We start from the raw sequence: 24,140 nt of genomic DNA, 5'->3' as shown, positions 1-24,140 counted from the left end.
ACAGTTCTTCATATGTTCTTCATTTGCCCCTGCCCCTGGAGGTCTCCCACTGCCCTGCCACCCGCTGCCTGGCACTCACCATGGACTTTGCCTGGGGAGAGAGGAGTTGCCGGTTGGAGAGAGGAGGATCCATGAGAGACCAAGGTGGGCACGGAGCTGGGCTGGGAGCCATTGTAGTTGTCCATGGCAAGCTTGTGCCTGAAGGCTTCCTCTTTACGGCGGTTGGCAAACCAGTTGTAAACCCTCACCTCGGTCACCAGGTTGGAGCCTAGCCCCTGGGCTTGGGATGGAGAGACTCCACGCTGAAGGCACTCTGCCCTGCCAAGGAAGGGCATGGTTGGATCAGGTCTGGAGCAATTCTAACCTCCCCAACCACATATGTTCCCAATATGGCACAACACAATTCCTGGAAGTTCTCAGCAACCAACTGGGAATTTTGGAAGCTCCACCTTCTCAACCTTCTCAACCTAAAGATTGTGGTTGTGGAATTCTGAGAGTTTAAGTCCACACATCTTCAAGTAGCCAAGGTTGAGAAATAATGATGAAGTTTAGGAAAATTAAAGTGACCTCCAAGAATATGCAGTGGTTGTCTCTAGGGAAGGAAAGTTGATAACTGGGTTAGTATCTCATGCAATCCTCCTAGTGTACTCAAGGCAGAATGATCACAGTTCAGAGCAAGCTAAGCACACCCAAGAGTAGGACAATTGGCTTCCTTCAACAGAGTTTCCACACTTCTGCTAAACCATAAATTATGAGCCATCACCCGCAATTGTTGGATTTACGTAGCACATCGAACCAAACCAAACCCAGCAGACTGCTTTATGGCTCATTTGATAAGTGAACCAGGTTCAAGAGAGATGATGCACCACTTTGGAAAACTATTCAAACAGCCCTCAAAAAGAATACCATTCCGAAAGATGGCTTATTCAGCCTAACATGCAATTGCAGAGAAGTATTGTGTGCCAGAGCTGGTGCTGATGAACCTCAAAATGCTTAGGTAGGAGCCCAGCATCCTCTGCAAGATTCAGCTCTTCAGAACAGGCAAACTGTCACGGAACTGCTTCTCCAGAGTTAGGAAGAGAGCCAGTTTGGTCTAGTCATTAAGGCACCTGACTAGAAAGCAGGAAACCATGAATTCAAGTCCTGCCTTAGCCATGAAAGGTGGCTGGGTAACTCTGGCCATTCACCAGGCAACCAGGAGTTCTAGTCCTGCCTGAGGAATAACGGCCAGCTGGGTGACTTTGGGCCAGTCCCTCTCTCTCAGTCCAATCCACTTCACAGGGTTGTTATTGTGGAGAAAATAGGAAGGTGTGTGGGGTATCTTCGCCATCTTGAGTTATTTGTAAAAACAATAAAAGCAGGATATAAACAAACAAACAAAAATAGATAAGTTTGAAAGTTTTTGTCATGAATAGCCTAGGGAAGCTCTCGTGTATTCTGCACTCTGCTAATTATAATCGAAGTATGATTGTGCTGAATCTCTCGGTGTTCTCTCTCTCTTTTTTGCATCAAGCTCAATTGATGTTTAGTTGTTTAAGGTTAACTTGGAACAAAATAGAGATGGGAGACTGAAGAAGCATTCACCCCTTTTTCACGGAGCTGATGGTCTTGCTCGACTGAGGGAAATTGATGAAATCTCAACTCTCCCTCCCAACGGGGGTCTGGAGCAGACCGGACTTGGCCTACGGAGGAGGAAATTCTCTTCCCATCTTGTGGGGCTGGATCAAGGGGCAGTTAGCCTGGCAGGGCCTTTCCGGTGGTAGCCTGTGGGAGGCTCTGAGAGCCACAGAGGGTGAACTTTATCATACCTGAAACATGGCTTTGTAATACTGTTGCACTGTGTAATTAACAGGGGGTTCCTTGTATTTCTTTTAAATTTGCTTTTTCAATGGTGTTGCTAATAATTTCCCATAAACCTTCAAGAAAAGGCCTCTCTTTCAGGAACCGGGACTGGCAGGAGAGCTTTCAACACATTGTAGGTAACAGTTTCATTTTTAGCCTCCATGAACAAAGAGAACAGTTAAGCCCATCCTTGAGAAGTGCTGAGAAGGTATCTTACCCAAGCCTATTTGGATGTTTAGCATTTGCAAATGTTTCTTTTACTTTTACTGAGAACACAATGCTCTTTCCAATGGCTACGTATGCTGTGATTCTTGTGATGTAACTGAACAGACGGCTCTTTCTAAGCCAATGGACTTTTGCTTTGAAGCTGTCTGTTGTTCTAACTATAAAATAAATGTAATCCATTTCTTGGGGTTCCCTCTCATAGAGTTCCCTAATAAGTTGCTTTTAAATGCTCTTCCAACTTGGTTGCTTATTGGAAAAGGGAAACTGAGGCAGAAGCTAAGACTCCCAAGAGGGATCCAAAGGTCTCCTCCCAAGGAGGCCCATCCTGGGATGGGCGCGAGACAGGGTCCGCCTCCCCAGTACCTGTTGCATTCCTCCACCAGAGCCTCCCTCTCTTCCTTGCTCGGGTTCTTCTGCCTCTCGTAGGCTTGGAAGAGGATCTGCTGAGAGGCCGGGCCCCACTTGAACCGGTTCCTCCGGCCCTTCTTGACCGGGAGTTCCTCCCCCATCGGGTCCTCCACCATGAGGCCCTGGCCGGCGTGGGTAAATTCTGGAAGGGCAAAAAGAGACTCTGGGAAGGGATCCACAGGGCAGGAGTGGAAAGCAAAGGGTTGCTGAGCTCTGGAAAAGAGAGCAGAAGCTGCTCCTTTGATGGTTTCCTTGGGGTCTTGGCGGCTTCTGTTTTCAGCTAGCTTCCCCCCATCTGTTCCCTCCAAGACCAAAGGCTATTGATGGTGGGAAATAATTTATGCATCATTATTTATTTATTAAGCACATTTCTATAGCCACCCAAGTCAACAGTGCAGAACATTAAATATTCACATTCAAAAAATCACAATTTCACCCCAGCCCAATAAGAAATTGGGAATAATGGGAGCGGATGGAGCCCTGATTTAGGTCCCACCTCTTGCAGTGTCTGAGTGATGCTAGGCAATTTTATGTACGTGACAAAGAGGACAAAGTTAATTACATGTATATGTACAATTAATTAAATGAAATTAAACCTAATTGTGGTGGGTTTGCTGCCTATTCCTCTTGTCTTGAACCCATCATCTTTTTTGTACAGATTCTAGAGTGATATTTGCAGATTCCCCCCTTCCCAAAGTTTTCAAGGATCAGGATTTCAGATCCAGAGGATGACATGCTACTGTATTTCCACAGGAAACATTTTCTGCTTGGCTTGCAACCCAGGAAGAGGCAATAATAATACATTCCCCACCCTTTGGCAGGTGTGGCTAACATCTGACCATTTCCTGCTGATAACTGTCAATGAGAAACTAAGAGAAAAGAGCCATGGGGCCTCAGAACTGACTCAGAGCCTCTCATCAATGGAAGAAGTAGCCTTCCCCAGTCCGTCTCACCCTCTGCCCACAGCAGCCCTCAGACCCAAAAGGAGGAAGACCTGCCCGAATCTCGGGGTGGGGGTCTGCCTAGGGCACCATCTCCCACCTCTGAATTGGGAAAGCTTGCTCAGAGGAGCAATGCCCCCAACCTGGACATTTTGGAACAGAGATCCCTCCCAGAATCCGAGCCAGCACCTGGTCTACAAGGGTCTTGGAAAGGGGGCACATCGCTGCCAGTTGCTGTACTTACGCTGGGCCACCTCTCGCTGCTTGCGAACGTACCAGGTGTACAGGGCGGCTCTCTTCTGAGTCTTCATGGGGGTGCCCTTGTTGAGATGCTGGGAGAGGTGGGACTGGTTCAAGCCTGTTGTGTCCACCACCTCCCGTTGAGGGATGTTGTGCTGCTGGAGGTAGGATTTCACCATCTTTGCCACCCTCCATGGATCCTCCCTGGAAGAGATGGAGAACGGCTGTCTCAGAGTGGGGTCCTTGCCCCCCTCCGAATCTTGAGATAGAATTTATTTATTTAAGATAATATATATGGCCACCCAACTCAGCCTTGGTGACTCCGAGCAGCTTACAAGAATAAACAATTCAGAATTGCTGGGTTCACACAATACATTGCCTCCAAATGAGTAAAGGTTTTAGGAATAACATTCCATTTTCTGGTTCCTGGAACATGTGAAGACTCCAGCTTTGTGCTCAGTTCCCACAATTCTGTTTTAGCCTGGTGATATTAAATTAGACCATGCCAGCCTTATGCTTAGGAAGACAACTTTTATTCCAAAGTCCTAGTAACAGAATCCTGCAAGTCTGAAGTCCCCTCCTTCTGTCCTCCCTCTCACTATCTTCAAGAAAACCAAGGAGGATCTTGTCTGAGATGCTTTCTGGCCCAGGCTCAGATTTCTTCTCTCTCTGACTATTGTCTTGCTGACAAGTCTTCCTCCTGTCCCTCAAGGTCAGGAGTCTCCATGCTTGGCAACTTTTAAGACTTGTGGACGTCAACTGGCCATGCTTGCTCAGGAATTCTGGGAGCTGAAGTCCACAGGTCGTAAAGTTGCTCTGGTTGTCCACCCCGGCTAGCAGTCAAGGATGCAGCTAGGAGAGGGTGAGTTCTAGTCTTGCCTTAGCCAGGTGGGTGACTCTGTGCCAGAGCCTCTCTCTTAGCCCATGACCTCAGGCTCAGAGGGAAGCCAGTCCATCCTCTTCCCAACTCAACCAATTGATCAACGCTTGGTTGATCAAAAGCAAAACAAACAAACAAACAAAAAAGGCAGACCCAGCTCTTGTGGGAAAAACACTAAGAAGAAGAAAACAACTTCAGAGAAATACTAGGCAGAATCCCACAGACAAAATTTCTCTTAAAGGGAGTGCAAGAGAATGCCTCATAAACTCAGATGCTGACTAAGGAGGAAAAAGCAGCTCAGGAACCCACCCAAGAAGCCCAAGGAGCTTTTGACCAAAGGGACAAGGAGACGGGTGTCAATCCCCACGGAAGCCTGTCAGACAGCAGCTAACGCAGGAAGTGGGGACCCCTGAAGGGCCAAAGGAGCAGAGCTCACAAGGGAAGCCGAAAGCAATGAAAGCCCCTTTTGGCTCCAGGGGTGGTGAAAGCAGGAGGAGGGAGGAGTGGGCGGCTGCTAAGAGTGGAAGGCAAGATGGGGAGAGGCCCCAATTCCTACTTGGCTTCCAGCTTCTCCTCGGGGGAATTACACTCAAAGTGCAAGTAGGATGGGGGACAAAAGGAGAATGGCAAAAAAACAAAAAACAGAATAGCATAACAGAACCTCAAAGATCTTCTAGTCCAACCCCCTGCACAAGCAAGAGACCCTATACATTCCAGCAAATTGTTGTCCAGTCTCCATTGGTGAAGGCAAGCCATTGTACCGATTAATTGTTCTGACTGTCAGGAAATTTCTCCTTAGTTTTAAGTTGCTTCTCTCCTTCATTAGTTTCTATCCATTGCTTCTTGATCAGCCTTCAAGAACTTTGGAAAATAGGTTGACCCCCCTCTTTTTTGTAGTAGCCCCTCAAGAATTGGAACATTGCTGTCATATCACCTTTAGTCCTTCTTTTCCCTAGAATAGACATTCCTGCAACCGTTCTTCGTATGTTTTAACCTCCAGTCCCCTAATCATCTTTGCTGCTCTTCTCTGCATTCTTTCTAGAATCTCAATATCTTTTTTATATCATGGCAACTGGATGCAATATTTCAAGGGTGGTCTTATCAAGGCATTATAAATTGGTACTAACACTTCACGGGATTTTGAAAGAAAGGGGAGTAAGGAGAGTAAAGCAAGGTTGAGGTGTCCTGACTGCCTCAAATGGATTTAGGGCTCCAAAATCAGGTCAGTTCCATCCAAAAGGAACAAAGGGACCCGTGGATGTTGTCTTGGAGGGCTTTTCAGTGTATCTGAGGAACCATGGAAGGTAGAATGTCAGAAGTTCAGAGAAGGTAAAAAGCTGCCTCACATTAAAAAAAAAAGTGCGGGGGGAGAGAGAATGGAGAGCAAAATACCACCTAGCTCAGGGGTGTCAAACTCAATTTCATTGAGGGCTACATCAGGGTTGTGACTGACCTCAGGGGCCTGGGCTGGGTGTAGCCAGAGTGGGCATGGCCTGCTTGATGTCACTCATGTCGGCGGCGCCTGTGGCGATCCGACCATTCTGCCAGTGAAAATAGGCTCCTGAGCTCTGTTTCTGGCTACGACAGCCTCCTACAACCCTCTGCCAGCGAAAACGGAGCTCAGGAGCCCGTTTTCGCTGGCTGAGTACTCAGCCGCCACAAGCACTCCTGACATGAGTGACATCGAGCAGGCCATGCCCACAGTGAAAACAGTGAGGGACCGGCCCGCAGTGCCTCTGCTAGTGAAAATGGCCTCCCAAGCTCCGTTTTTACTGGCAGAGGGGTGCAGGAGGCCGTCACAGCCCAAAATGGAGCTTGGGAGCCCGTTTGTGCTGGCAGAGGCACCATGGGCCAGACCCTCACTGTTTCCAGGGTGGCTCTGTGGGCCAGATCTAAGCACCCCGCAGGCTGAATCCAGCCCGCAGGCCTTGAGTTTGACACCCCTGACCTAGCTTGATGTTATTCCTGAGGAAAACACCCTGGAACAGATGACTAAGCAGTTGGTTTGAGCCAGGGGTAAAGCAGGGAGGGGCAGGAATCCTTTCTAGGCTGTCTACCACTCAACATATTTATAAACTACTTGGAGGAAAGATTAGAAAATATGGTTGTCACATCTGCAAACAACAGAACAAAGAGATGGAAAATTTGAAATGCTTAGATCAGTATTTCTCCACTGATGTAAAGAGAGTAAAGAGACTATTAGGAGCATCTTTCATCTTTTATATCTTTTTTCTTAATTTTACATTATATAATTTCAGGTTTATGTGAATATAGACATATGCATATCCTTATACTGTACATATATATATGAGAAATAAAAAGATGTGAATTTAAGGTGGCCACAATAGCTTATTTTACTTTGGAAAAAAATGTCCAATATTCCATTGCCCCATAATGCAATTGAAGAAAATAGGAAATAAATTTGAGTGAAGGAAAGGGAGCACCTAAAATAGGCACATCTGTCCCCAGAATTATCTGTTACTTTGGTAGAATCGGAAATGTGGGGTTCGTGTGTGTGTGTGACCATTTCCTGGAGCAACCACTTCCTCTCCAATACCTTGAAGGGAGGCCGGAAGGAGCATTAGAGACCATGCCCTGTCTGGGCCTTCTGATGTGAGGCAGAGGTGGGGAGTCAAGGTGGTCCTTAGGAAAGTATGAAGAAACTTAGATATTCAGAAGGTCACCTTCATTCCCCCCTCCTGGGGGCAGGAGAAATAGGCTTTGGTGGAGGGCTTCTGGGTGTGGGACAGCTGAGGACCCCTTCCTGCCCATGGCTTCAGAGTTCCTGACCTCCAGCCTTTGGCCCTCCTGCTTCTCCCTATGGGGATCATCCTTGGGGTTCAAGTTCCTCTCTTGACTGGTCCTGAGCTTATTCCTGAAGGGCTTCCACACCTCCCTTTTGTTACCTGAACAATAAGTAACCCAGGTAGTTAGTTATCAACTCAAAGGGAACAAGAGCCTGGTTGATAATTTATAGCAGCATCTCAAATTTAAATGGAAAGTAAATATCAAGTTGTTAGCATTAAAAGAAAGCCCAATCCTCAGAACAGGGAATTCAACTTTCGAGGTGGGGGGACGACTCCATGTTCCTCCCATCAACGCCGTTCTTGCTGAAATCTCCTTTTCTCTTTTCACTCTCCTCCACGTCCAGATGTCCCCCTCCAGTCTTCCCTCCCTCAGTGCTGAGCCAAGCCAGCCTGGGGCGGCCCCAGTTTAGCCTAGGTCAGCCAGGATTCTTGGGAAACCTCCCTGAGGCTCCTTGCAGAGGGCCAAACGGGATGCCAGATCACCACGCGTGCCATGGATGCAACCATCCCTGCTGTCCTTTGACCCGGGACCGTTCTTCTCTCTCGCTTCTGTGGAATGCAGGGGATTCGGGAATGGACAGGAAGAAAGGTAAGATTTGTGTGCAGTTGTGTTTTATTCTTCTTGGTGGATTTGGCCCTTCCTGGCTTAGGTTGGATTCTGCGCCCTCTGAGGCAACACCAGAGATGTTGCAATTGTCAGACATGGGCCCAACTGTCTGCAAGGAAAAAGTGAGGGAGGGACCCAGAGCTTACTTTTATTCCACAGGACGTGATTCTAGGTGCCTAAATGGGTTTTCTTACTTTTGGAATGGAATTCCATTTCCAATCCACCCTTTCTTCTCCATTTAAAAGAAATCTGGCTTGGGATTTTCTTTCAGGAAGAAGCAGCCTTCACAATGAAGGGCTTGAGGCTCAACCTAGGCTCCAGCCCCTGCCTCTCAGTGGAACATCTGGGGGCAGCTATCACAAGGCCCTTTTCAAACTCTGGGAACCCTCGCAGCCTTGGCTACTGCCCCCCCCCCCGTTTAGCTATTTGGCAGGGGTGCCTCCTGGGTGCTCCGTGCCCTCAACACATCCGTGTTACTGATGGTAATGGCAAGCAAGCTGTCAGTGGAGGTTCTGGAATTGTTCACATCTTCTCCAGGACTTCCAGAGAGAACCCACCCACTCACTCACTCTCTCTCTCTCCCTCCCTCCCTCCCTCCTTCTCTCTCGGCTGGAAGAGTTTCTGTTCAGCTGTGCAAGAGCCACCTCACCTTCTGCGCCTTTGCTGTTGCCAGTATTTTTCCTAAGGCCAAAGTCCGAAGTGCTTCCACAAGCTGGATAAATTAACAAGAGTCCATGTTTACTCTCTCCTCCCTTGCAAGATAAAGAGTACAATGTGTTCCCAGAGGACAGTAAAAAGGCCTGGAGGTGGTCCAGAAAATGGCCCTGGAACACGGCAAGGCAGACCTGGCATGCCAGCAGAGGCAAAAGGATGGGCAGGCTTTTGGGGTCCAGCTTCTGTTGGCTGCAGTGGTGTCTTTCCTGCTGGATTATGATGCTCCTCTTCCATCCCTCTCCATGCCAGTTATTTCAAGGTGTTTCCCCCCTCCCCTCACCAAAGCACCTTGCTAGTCAAGGAAAGTGAGCAGAATTGGGACTTTTAGGTTCCTGGGTAGAAAAGCACCAGGGAATGTAGACTCCCACTTTCCAAAGAAGTGGGTAAATCTTCCTGTAAGAAGTCATTTGCAGTTGTGAAAGAAACAATAGGAGTTGTTTATGAAGCCACATTGAGATGGTCTGGGAAGAGGAGGGGAGCAAGGGAAATATTCTTCTTTCAGTTCCTTTACACAGAAATGCCCTTTGCTGAGAACAGGCACCAAGAAAGAGAACAATTACTACAATCAGCTGCACCAACGTGTAAATTAATGAAAACCAGTGCAATCAACTGCTCTAAAACAAGGGGGTCCAACCCTGGCAACTTGAAGACTTGTGGACTTCAACTTTCCAGCATGCTGGCCGGGGAATTGTGGGAGTTGAAGTCTTCAAGACACCCCTGCTCTAAAGAGTTTTGAAAAGGGGCTCTTAAATACACATTTAAAAGGCCCACCTTTTTTTTTAGCTCGTCAGAGCCCTTAGACTAGATTTGCATTAGACTCCTGGCATTCCACACTTTGATAAGAGAGTGGAAAAGGTCAATTTCAGCCTTGCAGGATTGATTTTATTTTATTGTATGGTTTTCTAGACATCCAAATGACTATGTAATCAATGGGGTTTGACTCCAGTGATTCTGTTCTCAACCAAGGAGCTAATAGCCACAGATGCATTGCCAAGAAAGAGAACAGTGCTTTGCAAAATGAGGGGTGTCAAGTCCATTCATGCTTTGGGTATTGCACCAGGGCCCTGTTGTTGCTGCTGTTATTTCTAGGAGCGGTGGATGCAAAATACTGGCTAGAGCATGAGCAAAATGCAAAATGGTGGCGTGGGGTCAAAATGGCTCAATTTGGCAGGATACAGGGCTATCCACAGGGTGTAGCAAAGAAGCAAAGATGATGGCCAGGATAGCATGATAGAAACTTTTTATGCTGTTGCCTATAAAAACCAGTAGAGCTTCAGTGACTCCGTTGTGGCTGCCATGTTGACTTTTCTGACTGTACCCTGTGGACCCTCCCGGTGGGTTATAGACAGAATAGAATAGAATAACAGAGTTGGAAGGGACCTTGGAGGTCTTCTAGTCCAACTCCTTGCTCAAGCAGTAAACTCTATACCATTTCAGACAAATGATTGTCCAATCTCTTCTTAAAAACTTCCAGTGTTGGAGACAAGTCGTTCCACTGATTAATCAAGCAGTTAATCAGTGGAGATCCACATTATGAGTCTTGGAGCTTGTTCATATTGTGGGTTCCTTTGATCTTGCCCTGGAAGCTACACATTTAAAGAGTCTGCAAAAGAGATGACTGATGGGAAATGGAATAGCAGTCTTCAAATTCATGTTATTCATGTTGGCCAGAGTTCTGAAACTTCGGAAAAATAGATTCAGGTTAAATGTGAAAATCTATTTCCTAATAGTGGGCTTATCTCTTGATGGAGCTCTGAAGAAGTCTTCTTTTCACTGGAGGTTTTCAAGCCCAGGGAGAGTTTGGACTAAATCAGGGGGTTCAATCTTTGCAACTTTTAAAACTTGTGAATTTCAATTCCCAGAATTTCTCAATTCTGAGAATTGAAGTCCACAAGTATAATGCCTGGGGAATTCTGGGAATTGAAGTTCACGAGTCTTAAAGTTGCCAAACTTGGAGACTCCTGGATTAAATGACCACTAATGTCCCATCAAGCTCTAGGATCCTTTGAAAACAGATTGTTTGGTCGATGAACTATGGTTTAGTGTTACATGTGAATTCAGTTAGTTTCATGTGCTTGGTTAATTCCTCCCAAATCCTCTGCCTGAGACTAAAACACAGGTGATGAATTGTGATTTGGACTGTGGGAAAACTAGATATCCCAGAGAGGAAAATATGACAAAGAAAAGGTGTTTTTTCTTGTAACTAAGTGACCAGATGGTTTATGATAAGGAAATGCTCTCCATAGGGAAAAAGGAGAAAAAACATAAACTGGTAGGGAGTTTCCCAGAAGGACAGAGGACATCCATGCTCCCTTGAAGAGGTTGTAGGAATAGAGCCCTCTTAGCCTCTGGCTAAGGCCTTTGGCTAATAACACCTTTTAAGGCTTATCGGTTTTACGAGGCATATTGTGCCTCCTAAGAAAATAATGGTTCTCAACCAAGCCTAACTGGCTGGGGAATTCTGTAAGTTGAAGCCCACACACTTAAGGTTGCCAAGGTTGAGAAACACTGATTTAAAAGGTGTTTCCAGACACTTTCTGATCTATATTTTAGGTGGCCCATCCAGAACTTCTGAAAGTGTCATAATTCTGGCGCTTCTTCTGAATGTTCTCTAAGAAAGCAAGAAAAGGAGGGAGACAAGAGGTTACTATGGCCTGGAGGGGACTATGGAGGACCTCATGTTCTCTGCAGAGGATGGACCCCACCTTTGAAGGGAGGTCCCTGAGGTTGGCTGCTGCACTCCATGCCCCAAGTTATCATGGATCTGACTTGATTATAGGGAAACCCAATGAAGTCAATCAGTAAGGTTTGCCTCATTAATCCACAGAGCCATCTGGTATGGTTTCATGATAACTCAGCTAAATCCTAATGAGCTAATTCCGTAAATTTATGTGAGATATTTTATATTCTGAATTCTGAAATAGTGCCAGATCAGAGGGCCAATATTGTTGTCATTGGGCCATCTCTCTCCCTCTCTTCCTCCCTCTCCCTCTCTCTTCTATCTATCTATCTATCTATCTATCTATCTATCTATCTATCTATCTATCTATCTATCTATCTATCATCTATCTATCTATCTATCTATCTATCTATCTATCTATCTATCTATCTATCTATCTTGTATGGCATTCAGTACTCAATACTATAAATATATAAATGAAGCACATAATACTATGGTACATGTGTGAAGGAAATATGTATATAAATATTTAAGTTCCTTCGATTTGCGACCACAATGGAACCCAATTTTTTTGTTGCTAAGTGAGATAGTTGTTCAGTGAATTTGTGCCCTCTTTTACAATCTTTCTTGCCACAGCTGTTACGTGAATCACTACAGTTGTTAAGTTAGCACTGTGGTTGTTAAGTGAACCTGACTTTGCTCGTTGGAAGGTCACAAAAGGTGATCATGTGACCCCAGGACTCTGCAACCGTTGTAAACATGAGTCAGTTGCCAAGCATCTGAATTTTGATCACATGACCATGGGGATGCTGCAATGGTCGTAAGTGTGAAAAATGATCAGGTCACTTTTTTCAGTGCCGTTGTAACTTTGAACAAATGGTTGTAAGTCAGGGACTACTTGTAATCAATTCCGTAACATACAAGGAATTCAAAAGTTAGTTATAGGTTATGTTTTAAAATACGGCTCATGAGGATGGAATAAGTATTCTATATATTCACACCTAGCCTAGTGCTGACCTAGGCCGAGACCCTTGCTCCCCTCCCTCTCCCCTTCTGCCCTGCTGGTTTCCCAGGCCCCCTTGCAGGACAGGTGTTCTCTGGCTTCTGCGCTTTCCTCTAAGAAGAGACACCTGATAAATCATCAGAAGTTAATGATCAAAAGGCTTATCTGAGCCTTTTCGTTTATAAATGTGTAAGACAAAAGAGAAATAATAAAGCCACTGGATAATTAGTAACCAGTCCAGTCCTGAAACGTTGGAAACCAAGCTGACCCTAGATCTCCACGCAGAGTCAGGGCGACTTGGGGGACGAGAAGAAGAGGTCATCTGAAGGGCAGGTAGCTTGGAAGCTGAACCCCAGAAGGGGAATTAGCCAAGGGAAAGGAGTAGAGAAGGTTTCCCTAGCTGCAACAGAGGAAGAGGAGGCAAAGGAAGAAGCCCACAAGCTTGTCTGCTTCGCCCCACAGGTAAGGATCCCATCTAGGGCATGCTTGTTCTTTACTAGGGAGGCACATTCCCTCAATCTCTAGGGCAGAAGAGCTTGCAATCTCTCCATTCCCTTCCTTCTGTGACCAGGGGGGCATTTGCCCAGGTTCGCCTGGTGCACCAGTTGCGCCCCTACCTGAACCGGGAGGCTCTCACAACAGTCACTTGGGCCCTTGTGACCTCTAGGCTGGAGTACTGCAATGTGCTCTACATGGGGCTGCCCTTGAGGAGTATTCGTCGACTTCAGCTAGTCCAGAATGCAGCCGTGCGAGCGATTGTGGGTGCACCTCGCTTCACCCACGTAACACCTATCCTCCGCGAGTTGCACTGGCTACCTGTCGATCTCCGGATACGCTTCAAGGTGCTACTTGCCACCTATAAAGCCCTTCATGGTAGTGGATCTGGGTACTTGAGAGACCGCCTACTGCCGATCACCTCCACACGACCCATTAGATCTCATCGTTTAGGCCTCCTCCGAGTTCCATCCGCTGGCCAATGCCGACTGGCCACCACGCGGAGGAGAGCCTTCTCGGTGGTAGCCCCGACCCAATGGAACGATCTCCCCGTGGAGCCTCACCACCCTCCAGACCTTCCGCACAGCCCTTAGAATCTGGCTATCCCGTCAGGCCTGGGGCTAAAGATTGTAACCCGCCCGAATGGTATGAATGTTGCGTTTTAATCATGTACTGTCTTATATGTAAAAGTCTGTCCCCCCCTTCCTTTCGAGTTGTAAGCCGCCCTGAGTCCCCCCAGGGAAAAGGGCGGCATACAAATAAACAATCTAAATCTAAATCTTCTGAAAGAGGGGCGTCTGCATTTGCATTCAACCCCCTCCCCATGGGAAAAGAGATGGCTGCTCCCAACAGATCTGGAGGGGCTCATGTGGGCTTCACATTTTCCAGGGGAGCCTTTCATTAAATGCCTAGTGCGAGACTCCTCACTTTTTATTCGGACAAATCTACGACCCACTCTTTATCAACGTCTTGAGCCCTTTAGAAAAGAATTTTAAAAACAGCATAAAACAGAGTCAGAAAACAGCCCCTGCATTAAGATCCAGGATAATGAAGGAAACATAAGGTGGGGAAGAGGCATTGTGTGTGTGTGGGACTTCCATCCTGTACAGAAACTGTCAGGAGTCATGACTGCAGGGGGGGTGGCGGCGGGGGGGACAAGCACAGTGCTAATGTCAGGCAGCAAAATGTGTTCCCCAAAATGTGTTGCCCAGGAATAGAGGGGTCTCATACAATGAATTAATTGTATAGAATTATTCCCCCTCCAAGAATTCACTTACTTGTTTTTAAGCTGGTTAGGTGCGGGGTAACCCCCTTTGTAAGTTGTGTTTGTGCAACTCGCTTCATCATGTGCCATGGGTTACAATTAATACAGGTGAAAGGTACTTCTGCCATCAACACAATTCTTTACAGCACCCGACCTTCACAAACAGCTTGCTCCCCACTTGGTTCTATGGGGTTCCTGCACACCGTTTCCTCTGAACAATATTTGAAATGCCCCCCCACAAAAAAAAAAAGAATGTGGAAGGTTGTTTTTTGCTTTGACTGAGAAAGGATTCCACCCCCACCCACCCCGATGTGCCTGAAATGTCCATTGTCCCTCTATCCTCTTTCAGGATTTCATGGAATGGTAGAAGTTGGATCTCACTGTTAGGTTGGGATAAACCTCTGAAGTTTAGGTTAGTTGGGATCCCTAACCTACTTTGGGGGTCATCTTTCTCTCACCAGGCCCGTGCACATTGGGCTGCACCTTCCATCATCCCCAGCCAATGTCTCCTTCAGAGGGATCCTATTGGGGAAAGAGCCAGGGACGAAGGGAGAGGGAAGGGTGAGAAGAAGACTAGAGTGCTCTTACTGTAATAATCTCTCCACCACGGCTTTCTGGTGAGCAGCTTCTTCTGGGCTCAGGTTTTCCAGTTCCTTCATGATCGGGGGAGTGAAGTCTTCCCCATCATCCGAGGTCTCCTCCTCTGACATCCTGGACTCCCCCATTCCATTGGGGAGATGCGGGATCATCTCGCTACAAGGCTCCCCCTTCTCCACTTGGAGGGCTCCCCCGAGCGGCTGGCTCTCCCTGTGGTGCAGTTCGGACTCCGCCAGAGCTTTGATCAGGGTCTCCTTGCTGAGCCCCGATTCCAGCAGGGCTCCCAGCAGCTCCACCTGAAGGTGGGTCAGTTTGGAGACCATGGTCCCGAGTGTCCGCCTCGCCTGGAGCCTGCGTGTTCAACGCCTTTTGCCACTGAACTGCTTTTTTGGGGCTACATCATGCTTCTGAAGTCAGCCATCCAGCCGTCAGCAGAGTAGAAATGGCCGCAGATGTTCTTTTGCCCCCCACCCCCAATTTCCCCAAGACCAAAAAAAGAGAGAAAAAGCTGCTTTAGGCCCCCCACCACTGTCCTGAGCCAGTCCTGATAAAGGGACCCTCGCCTCTCTGTTTACATTGGAGCAATGCAAATTCTCCAAGGTTCATATTTATCTGTGTGCTTAGGCAAGTAGCTGAACTTTGGACTTCGGCATTGCGACAGCAGTTCACAAAGTGCGTTGGGAGGGAGGGAGGGAGGGAGGGAGAGAGAAAATGTGGGAGAGGAAGAGAGAGGAGAAAGGCTTATGGTGAGAAGGGCCAGGGACGCACAAGGACCCCACACCAAGATCCCCTCGCATTTGTGGGAAAAGGAGTTTCCAATCAAGGCGAGAGGTTGAGGGATCTCATCTAAGAAGCTCCATGGAAGACTGAGATCTCACATGGGCCCTCCAGAGCTCCTCTCGTTCTCCTCTAGGTTAACGGAGGGTCATCTCCAGCATGGATGGCCCTGTTGCAGGACAGGGTTGAGATGCAGCACAACAGGGAGCATGTCCCATGCTCTGCTGCCTGCTTGGTGTGACTTTCTAGGTTGCCTTGTCATGGGACCTTCTCCCTTGAGCAAAAGGCTGCTTTGAAGACCTTGCTGGTCTGTTTCCTTCTTTGGCAACCAACTTCAGCCGGAACATCCCTGTTTCCTCTTGTAAGGAAGGGAAAGAAACAACTTTAACCTCAGTATGAGGGTGAAAGGAATGCAGCCGATGGATCATGCTTCATTCCACTTCTGTCGTGGGTGATAGAAAAATCACTTCTCTCCATTCCAATTCTATGAAGAATAGACATAGGGTTGAACTACTTTTTTCCTCACAAAATGTGGCAGATGGAATTGCATAATTGTGCTCTTACTATCCTCAAAAACAACCTAGCAATAAAACAACAACAAACACATTATATAGTCCTAAGGCACCTTGAAAGCTAGTAAGAAGATATGTTTGATTTGTTTTAGTTCAAAATATTGGTTTTTACTGATTAATCATTAACTTGTGAACTAATATTATTGGCTGGAATTTCTCAATAATTGTGTTTTTCTTTTGATCTAGTTTCTCTTACTAAGTATCTATACAATGGCTTTGTTACGGTTACTATTGTTAACCAATTAATTGTGCAACAATCAGTTGCAAGAGGCATTTGGCTTAATCTGTAGTGGTTAAATTGATAAGCCTCCCTCCACCCACGAAAAGAAAAAGAAAACAATGAAAGTTATTTTATTTACAGGGTAGTCTTTGATTTATGTCTATAACAGAGCCTGACCAGAATAACAGAGCTGGAGGTTTTCTAGTCCAACCCCCTGCTCAAGCAGGAGACTCTACACCATTTCAGACAAGTGGCTATCCAGTCTCTTCTTGAGTGATGGAGCACCCACAATTTCTGAAGGCAGGTCATTCCACTGATTAATCATTCTCAGTGCCAGAAAATTTCTACTTTGTTCTAGGTTGCTTCTCTCCTTAGTTGCTTCTTGTCTTGTCTTCTGGTGCTTTGGGAAAGAAGTTGACTCCCTCTTCTTTGTGGCAGCCCCTCAAATATTGGAACACTGCTATCATGTCACCCCTAGTCCTAGTAACTCATAATGGCTATAAAGCAGGTCATTATATGATTGGACCCATTTTTACAATTTTTTTGCATGAATCATAAAGGGAACCCCATGGTCATAAAACAAAGTCATTGTTCCTTATGGACCTTTTTGCTGAAAACCAGAAATAAACCCATGTTTACAGCAAAATGCCATCATGTGACCATGGGACACCCCAAACTCTTGTAAATGTAGGCTAGTGGCCAAGCTTTAATATGCAGTCACACATCCACCCACACTAATCATAATACCCACCAGGAAGCTTATATGGGGCAAGAAGTAAATTTGGGGGAGTGGGCATGGCGAAGGCTGCCTTCTGATTGGTGCAGGGTGGAGGGGAGTGGCCAACAGGCCTATAAGTGGCCATGAGCTCCAGAGTAGTGTCCCACTTGAGAACTAATTCTTGGGGTTCACTAGAGAGATGTTTTAAGAGAAAATTCAACATAAAGTTGGGGCAGGGATGTCCAACTTTGGCAACATTAAGATTTGTGGACTTCAACTCCCAGAATTCCCCAGCCAGCAAAGCTAAGGTTGGACACCTCTGATTTAGGCAGTGACTTTTAGACATGGACATTTTTGAGTTTGAAACCACCTGATGGAAACAACCAACAAGAATTGAATTCCAGAGCCACCTGCTATTTCATTGCTGCAGAAAACCACAAGTAACTAGATATTGTGTACCACACAGTCTGTAATGCTTGATCCCTTTCTTCATAAAGTGAAAACACAATAACCCTGAAATCTACCAATATAAGACTCAGAAAGGGAGGGATGGGACCAAAAAGGTGACACTGGGAGAAGAAGACTGCCAGGGACAAGTTTTGGTCTCTCTGCCAATGATTTGAACTGTATCTGTGGCCTTTGTCAACCTTGGCTTGTGAACAGCTGAGCCCAAAATTTTTGATGCTAAGCAAGGCAGTTGTTAAGTGAGTTGTGCCTCATTTTATGACCTTTTTGCCACTGTTGTTAAATAAATATCTGCAGTTATTAAGTGAATCATGCCTGCCTTAAGCGAAGGTTTTATTCGACTTGTTTATTCGACTTTATTCGACTTGTATGCTGCTCTATTCCCGAGGGACTCAGGGCAGCTAACAAAACCAAGGGGGGGGGGGAGGACAATACAAAAAGGAAAACCACACACACAAAAAAACAACAGTACAAAACAGTCTAAAAGGTCTCAACACGCATACCCATTCGAGTAGGGGATGGGACTCAGCAGCCCCAGGCCTGCTGGAACAGCCAGGTCTTGACGGCTTTACGGAAAGCCTGAAGGGTGGTGAGGGTCCGAATCTCCACGGGGAGATTGTTCCAAAGGGCCAGAGCAGCCACAGAGAAGGCCCTCCTCTGAATCTGGCTTTCCCCTTGACTTTGCTTGCCAGAAGCCAGTTGGGGAGGTTCTAAATGGAAATCACAGGACCCCAGGATAATAAAACTGTCATAAGTGCATGCCAGTTGCGAAGCATCCAAATTTTGAGCATGTGACCATGGGGATGCAGCAATGGTTTGAAGTGCGAAAAAAATAGTCAGAAGTCATTTTTTCACTGCTGTTATAACTTTGAATAGTCACTAAATGAATGGTTATAAGTCAAGAACTTATAGCAGTGTTCCAATATTTGAGGGACTGCCACAAAGAAGGTCAGCCTATGCTCCAAAGCACCGGAGGGCAGAACAACAAACAATGATGGAAACCAATCAATGAGAGAAGCAACCTGGAACGAAGGAGAAATTTCCTGACAGTGAGAACAATTAATCCGTGGAATGGCTTACCTCTAGAAGTTGTGGGTGCTCCATCAGTGGGGGTCTTTAAAAAGAGATTGGACAGCCATTTGTCCAGAATGGTGTAGGATCTCCTGCTTGAGCAGGGGCTTGGAATAGATGGCCTCCAAATCCCTTAAAATTCTGTTATTCTGACTACTTGAAATTATAACCATTCATCTTATACAATGACACACCTCCAACTTAGTGGGCATAGCCATGATTGGATGGAGGAGTTAAGCCATGACTATCTTGCAAAGGACACCTTAGCTGCATTTTGAGCTCCTGCAGGTTTGTGAAAGACAGACTAATTTAGAAAAATGGCAGCACCCCGCTTCCTCTCCTTTGTCTGAGATTTTCCCCAGCGTCAGCAAGACAAAGTTACCAATAAAGTTGAAACCTTGACACAGGTGTGGGAGGAGAATGAAGAGGTGCTCATTTTGGAGGCTCTGCAGCTACTGGCAAACAGACAAAGCAGCTGAAAAAAAACCCAGGCCTTTGTCTCTCAAAGGGAATGGGTGGTGCAGAAGAGAAAAAAGTATAGAGGCAGAGTAAAGCACTGGGACTCTACATGCCGGCCATTAACAGAGAAGAAACGGAAAGTAGAAGAAATCCTGGTGAGAGAAGCATTAAGGCAGAAGGCAGAATGAGGCAGAGTTTTTCCTGGGTGTCCAGTGTTAAGGTACCCTCAGGTGGATGGCTATTCAGCTTCCACTTGAACATGTCCAAGGAACACCCCTGGCTCTACTCCCAAATTGCTCTTATTTGTTGGAAAAGGTACAAGATAGAGTAGAAGACTTCCAAGATCCCTTCCAACTTTTATTCTTTTATTCTGTATCTGTTATCATGCTTAGTTGAAGTCTGCCTTTTGAATCATAGAATCATTGGCTGTGGAAGGAATGTCCGAAGAGGCCAAATTGTCACTAGGAAAGAGCTGAGCATTTGGGGGAGCCATGGAACATAGAATCATAGGCCTGGAAGAAACCTCAGAGGTTTCTAGTCCAACCCCGTTCCTGGTAGGTGACCTTATACCATCCTGGTCAAATGGTGGCCCAGTCTCTTCTTGAAAATCTCCAGTGTTGGAACACCTGCAACTTCTGGAGACAAGTCGTTCCACTAATGAATTGTTCTAACTGTCAAGAAATTTCTCATTAGTTCTAGTTTCTTCTCTCCTTGATTAGCTTCCATCCATTGCTTCTTGTCCTACCCTCAGGATCTTTGGGGAATAGGTTGCCCTCCTCTTTTTTGTGGCGGACTCTCAAATATTGGAATACTTCTATCATAACACCCCTAATAATATGATAGCACATTGTATCAGTCCCCTCTTCTTTGTGATAGCCTTTCAAGTTCCAGAAAACAGCTATCATGTTCCCCTAGTCATCCTCTTTGTTAGAATAGACATGCTTGGTTCTGGCAACTATTCACCATAGGTTTTCTCTTCTAGTTCCCTAGTCATCATGGTTGCTTTTTTCTGCACTCTTTTTAGGGTCTCAGCAATTTTTCTGTATCATGGTGTCCGAAACTAGATGCAGTAATCCAAGTGTGGCCTCATCAGTGCAGTGTAAAGCAGTGCTAACACTTGACATGATCTTAAAACTGAAATCCCCCTGGTGATGCAACCTAGGATTGCCTTGGCTGTGGGATCCACAGTCAAATTTCTACCTTATGGTACCTGTATTGACTGCTGTTTCTTCTTCTTCTTCTCTTTTTAGGTCTGTTGATTAGCTTGATGGGCAAAGGGGATATAAACAGAAATGCCTGTTCATTGGAAAGGAAATCTGAAGTGGGGGCAGGGGCTGTGCCCCAACAAAGCAACAAACCCTTTCTGCTGATTACCTCAAAGGAATGGAAGGATTCTTTGGCTCCTACAAATTCCACTTCAGAAGTACAACAGGGGCATATTTTCCTTCTGCTGAAGTTTTATACATATAAAACTTAAAGAAAACAATATTAAAGAGTTGCCTCTGAATTTGAAATATTTCCAGAACATGATTAAGATATTTATAATTTTTTCTTTAAGGTCTATAAAATAACATGTTGCAGTATCATAATCAGACAAAGGACTTTAATTCAACTGTAAAATTATGTTTCGCAAGAGGGTTGACTATTAATATTTTAAGATAGTTTAAATATTGAAATTTCATTTACACTAGAGAGGTTGTTGTATTATACTGTTACCTTTATATCAAAAAGGAAAGTCACTTTTATATTTATTTGTTTTTTGTTACTTTTTAATCTGTTCTGTTATTCCTATTTTAATATTTATGAAATAAAGATATTTGTAAAAAAAAATAAAGAGGGAACTCATTTTAAATGCCACACGGGTGTGACATTTAGGTTAAAGACTGCAACCTAGCACACAAATCCTTTAACTCAGATGGGGCTAAAGGCTGGGCTGGCTGCTCTGTCATGCACCCTGATTCCAACAGGAGCAATTTATTACAAGGATTTTCCAGCTGCCGTGGAAAATCCAGAAGGAATCTGGTGGCACCTTTTCCAATGAACCACTTGAGGCAAGGAGATCTGGGATGCTGGGGGCACAGGGTGGATCTGGTGGAAAAGTAAACTTTCCCTTTTCTCTTAGACATTTCACTTTCAATCTTTGTTATAGTTTAGATTTGGAAATGTTATATGTTATCTGTATTGGACTGAACAAGTGATTTCTTGTTAATTGAATTTATTCTCTTTGAAGCTAACATGACCCTATTGGTTCTGTTGCTATGTATGTCATCCATTGGTCAAAATAACGAAGCATTTGCCTATTTATTTTAGATAGAAACTCCTGTTTTAAAAAAAAAGAGTATTTTTTTTTCTTAATGAGGGCAGTAGATGGATAGATGGACCATGGAACTGAAGGATAGAGAAGAATTGGAGTGTGGAATAGATGATATAAATGGTTGGAAGATAGACATAAGATACTATATAAAAATTAAGTATTATCTACAACAAATATGATAACACTATTTAACTGTAAATATTATATTCTGATAATATATATTATTATATATATAATATATAGAGTATATTAGAGAACATAGAAATAGAGCTTATGTAAATATGAATATTAATGGTACTGATATGGACTCGCTATAATGAGTGGAAATTTGTGTTTTGTTTTTTAACGTTTATATGAGTTCAATAAAAATTATTTTTTTAAAAAAGAGTTGAGAACTAGTAGAAGAGATGCAAGGCTCTCCCCTGGCCAAATGGGAGTGAGAGAAGCTCCCTGCTCCTCACTTTCCCAAACTGAATACAAGGCCCCACCTACACCGAGGTGCAAATGGAGGAAAGATGCGGTCTCCATCCATTCCCAGGACTGACACAAGATCTTGCAAGAGAAGAGATTCCTCCTCGCTTCCTCAGACTCAGGCGGCATGTGGAATCTTGCAAGCATGTTGGAAAAAAGCTCCTACCCAGGGCTCTCAAGTACCAAGCGGTGGGTGGTTCCCTGACAATTCTTGATCCTTTTTCTTAGCAACCAGAGCCATTTCTAACCCAGAGAAGCTGATTCCCCCCTGCCCCTCCATCTCCTTCTCTCGAAAGGTACCCGAGGGACCCTATTAAGAGAAAGTGGTTTGAAGACTGCAGCCTAAAGCCACCATATCATTACGATGTCTATACATTGCAGAACTTCTCAGCTCTCCTGGGAAAGTTAGTAAAAAGGTTAATGATGTAATTACTGTTATTATCATAAGCATAACGAATGGAATTGCCTCATTTACTTAAATGCTGCCAAGCTATTTGCTCCTTGCTGGACGCCTCCCCAAAGGATAGCATCTCTGCTAATCCTGGCAAATTTGTTCCTTTCTTTCATGTTAAAAACATTGTGAAGGACTGGAAGACAAGTTGGAAGCCCCAGGTTCAGTTCTCTGCTGCAGAGTTCCAGTGGGTGTAAGTGTGTGCCAATTCTCAGGATTGCAAAATGTAACTAGCAAGACTTCCTCTGTCACTCAGACTCAGTATTTCTCAACCTTGGCAACTTTAAATGGGTGAACTTCAGAATTTCCCAGTCAGTATGGCGGCTGGGGAATTCTGGGAATTCAACCCATCTTAAAGTTGCTAAGGGTACAAACCCCTCCCCCACCCTTCTTAAACTCAGCAGCTGCATTCTACATAACAAGAACCACAACATGTGCTAGTTTTTGCTCCTTGGGGTTCATAACTGCCATATATGGGGCAATATTCTATGAATCTTTGGAGCTTGTTTCACAGAACATAGTTAAAACAATAGCAATAACACTTAGACTTATATACTGCTTTACAGCCCCTCTCTAAGCAGTTTACAGAGTCAGCCTCTTGCCCCTAACAATCTGGGTCCTCATTTTACCGACCTCGGAAAGATGGAAGGCTGTCAACCTTGAACCAGTGAGAATCAAACTGCCAAACTGCTGGTATTTGACAGACAGCAGAAGTAGACTGTAGTAATGCATTCTAACCACTGTTCCACCACAGTTCACAGTTTAGTGTTGGCTAAGCCAACCACTTGAATAGAGGTAGTTCTCGACTTGCAACCATTTATTTAGTGACCCTTCAAGATTATGGCACCACTGGAAAAAGTGACTTATGGCTGTTTTTCACATGACCATTGCATATCCCTATTGTCATGTGATAAAAATTTGGATGCTGCTGGTGGCAGCTGGTTCATATTTATGATGGTTGCATGTTTGGGATCATCATCAGGTGATCCCCTTCTGACAAGCAAAGCCAATGGGGACACGAGATTCACTTAACAATATTACTAACTTAACAACTGCAAGGTTCACTTAACTGTGGCAAGAAGGGTCATTAAGGGGGCAAAATTCACTTAACAATTGTCTTGCTTAGCAACAGAAATTTTGGGTTCAAGTGTGTCAAGGACTACCTGAACAAAGATAGCATTTTTTCTTTTTTTTTCCCATCAAGTTTTTTATTTTATAACATATAAAAACTCCATTTTCAATTAAACAGTGTGTTATCTGAGTACAAATAGTTTTAGGAGATAGTAATCAGAATATTTACAACAGTGTTCATTACCTTAGTATTGATTCAATAATAATAATAATAATAATAATAATAATAATAATAGCAATAATTATTATTGCAATTGACATTGCAATAACTGGTGATGCGCGAATTGAAGTTAAGTAGCAAGAAAAAATCACAAAGTACCGGGACTTGCAAATTGAAGTTGAGCAACTATAAAAAAAGAAATCATGTGTTGTCCCGATTGTAATTGGAGCCCTTGGAGCAATACCTAAAGGGCTACCTCGCTATTTGGAAATTTAAAATTTATCAGACTTGAACATTCTGATTCTACAAAAAACCACCCTACTCGGAACAGCTTATATCCTCTGACGTTACCTTAACAGTTCTAGGTCCTTGGTTAGGACTCGAGCTGTTGAACTACCAACCAGCCCCAAAGGCTGTGAATCTCACCAAAGATTAACATAATAATAATAATAATAATAATAATAACAACAACAACAACAACAACAACAACAAACGGACAAAATACTGGCGCATAATACACCAGACATCACACTGGTTGAGAAAAACAAGGTGACAATCATAGACATCGCAATACCAGGTGATAGCAGGGTCGCCGAGAAGGAACGTGAAAAAATCGCAAAATACCAGG

General features: G+C 44.8%; 2 protein-coding genes across 4 annotated transcripts in view; one reads left to right on the top strand and one right to left on the bottom strand.

The window, feature by feature from the left end:
* Positions 1 to 16,435, bottom strand: part of HNF1A (HNF1 homeobox A) — a 30,834-nt gene extending 14,399 nt beyond the window's left edge. Inside the window, exons 1-4 of one of the 3 annotated variants that reach the window (XM_032230084.1) lie at positions 14,695 to 16,435; positions 3,661 to 3,860; positions 2,431 to 2,617; positions 80 to 318 (exon numbers count right to left, since the gene is read on the bottom strand). In XM_032230084.1, the coding sequence (XP_032085975.1) occupies positions 80 to 318; positions 2,431 to 2,617; positions 3,661 to 3,860; positions 14,695 to 15,026 (958 nt within the window). In that variant the 5' untranslated portion in view covers positions 15,027 to 16,435. Of the gene's footprint in view, positions 1 to 79; positions 319 to 2,430; positions 2,618 to 3,660; positions 3,861 to 7,220; positions 7,309 to 8,599; positions 10,081 to 14,694 lie in introns of those variants that run through there. The other 2 variants (XM_032230085.1, XM_032230086.1) reach the window with 2 other exon arrangements.
* Positions 7,849 to 24,140, top strand: part of SPPL3 (signal peptide peptidase like 3) — a 171,844-nt gene continuing 155,552 nt past the window's right edge. The window contains exon 1 of the mRNA XM_032230088.1: positions 7,849 to 7,932. The gene's annotated coding sequence lies outside the window, so the exon portion shown is untranslated. The remainder of the gene's footprint in view (positions 7,933 to 24,140) is intronic.

Source organism: Thamnophis elegans, chromosome 13 (genome assembly GCF_009769535.1).
Source record: "Thamnophis elegans isolate rThaEle1 chromosome 13, rThaEle1.pri, whole genome shotgun sequence".
In the NCBI taxonomy this organism is placed as follows: domain Eukaryota; kingdom Metazoa; phylum Chordata; class Lepidosauria; order Squamata; family Colubridae; genus Thamnophis; species Thamnophis elegans.
This window is presented reverse-complemented; position numbering and strand designations above follow the sequence as displayed.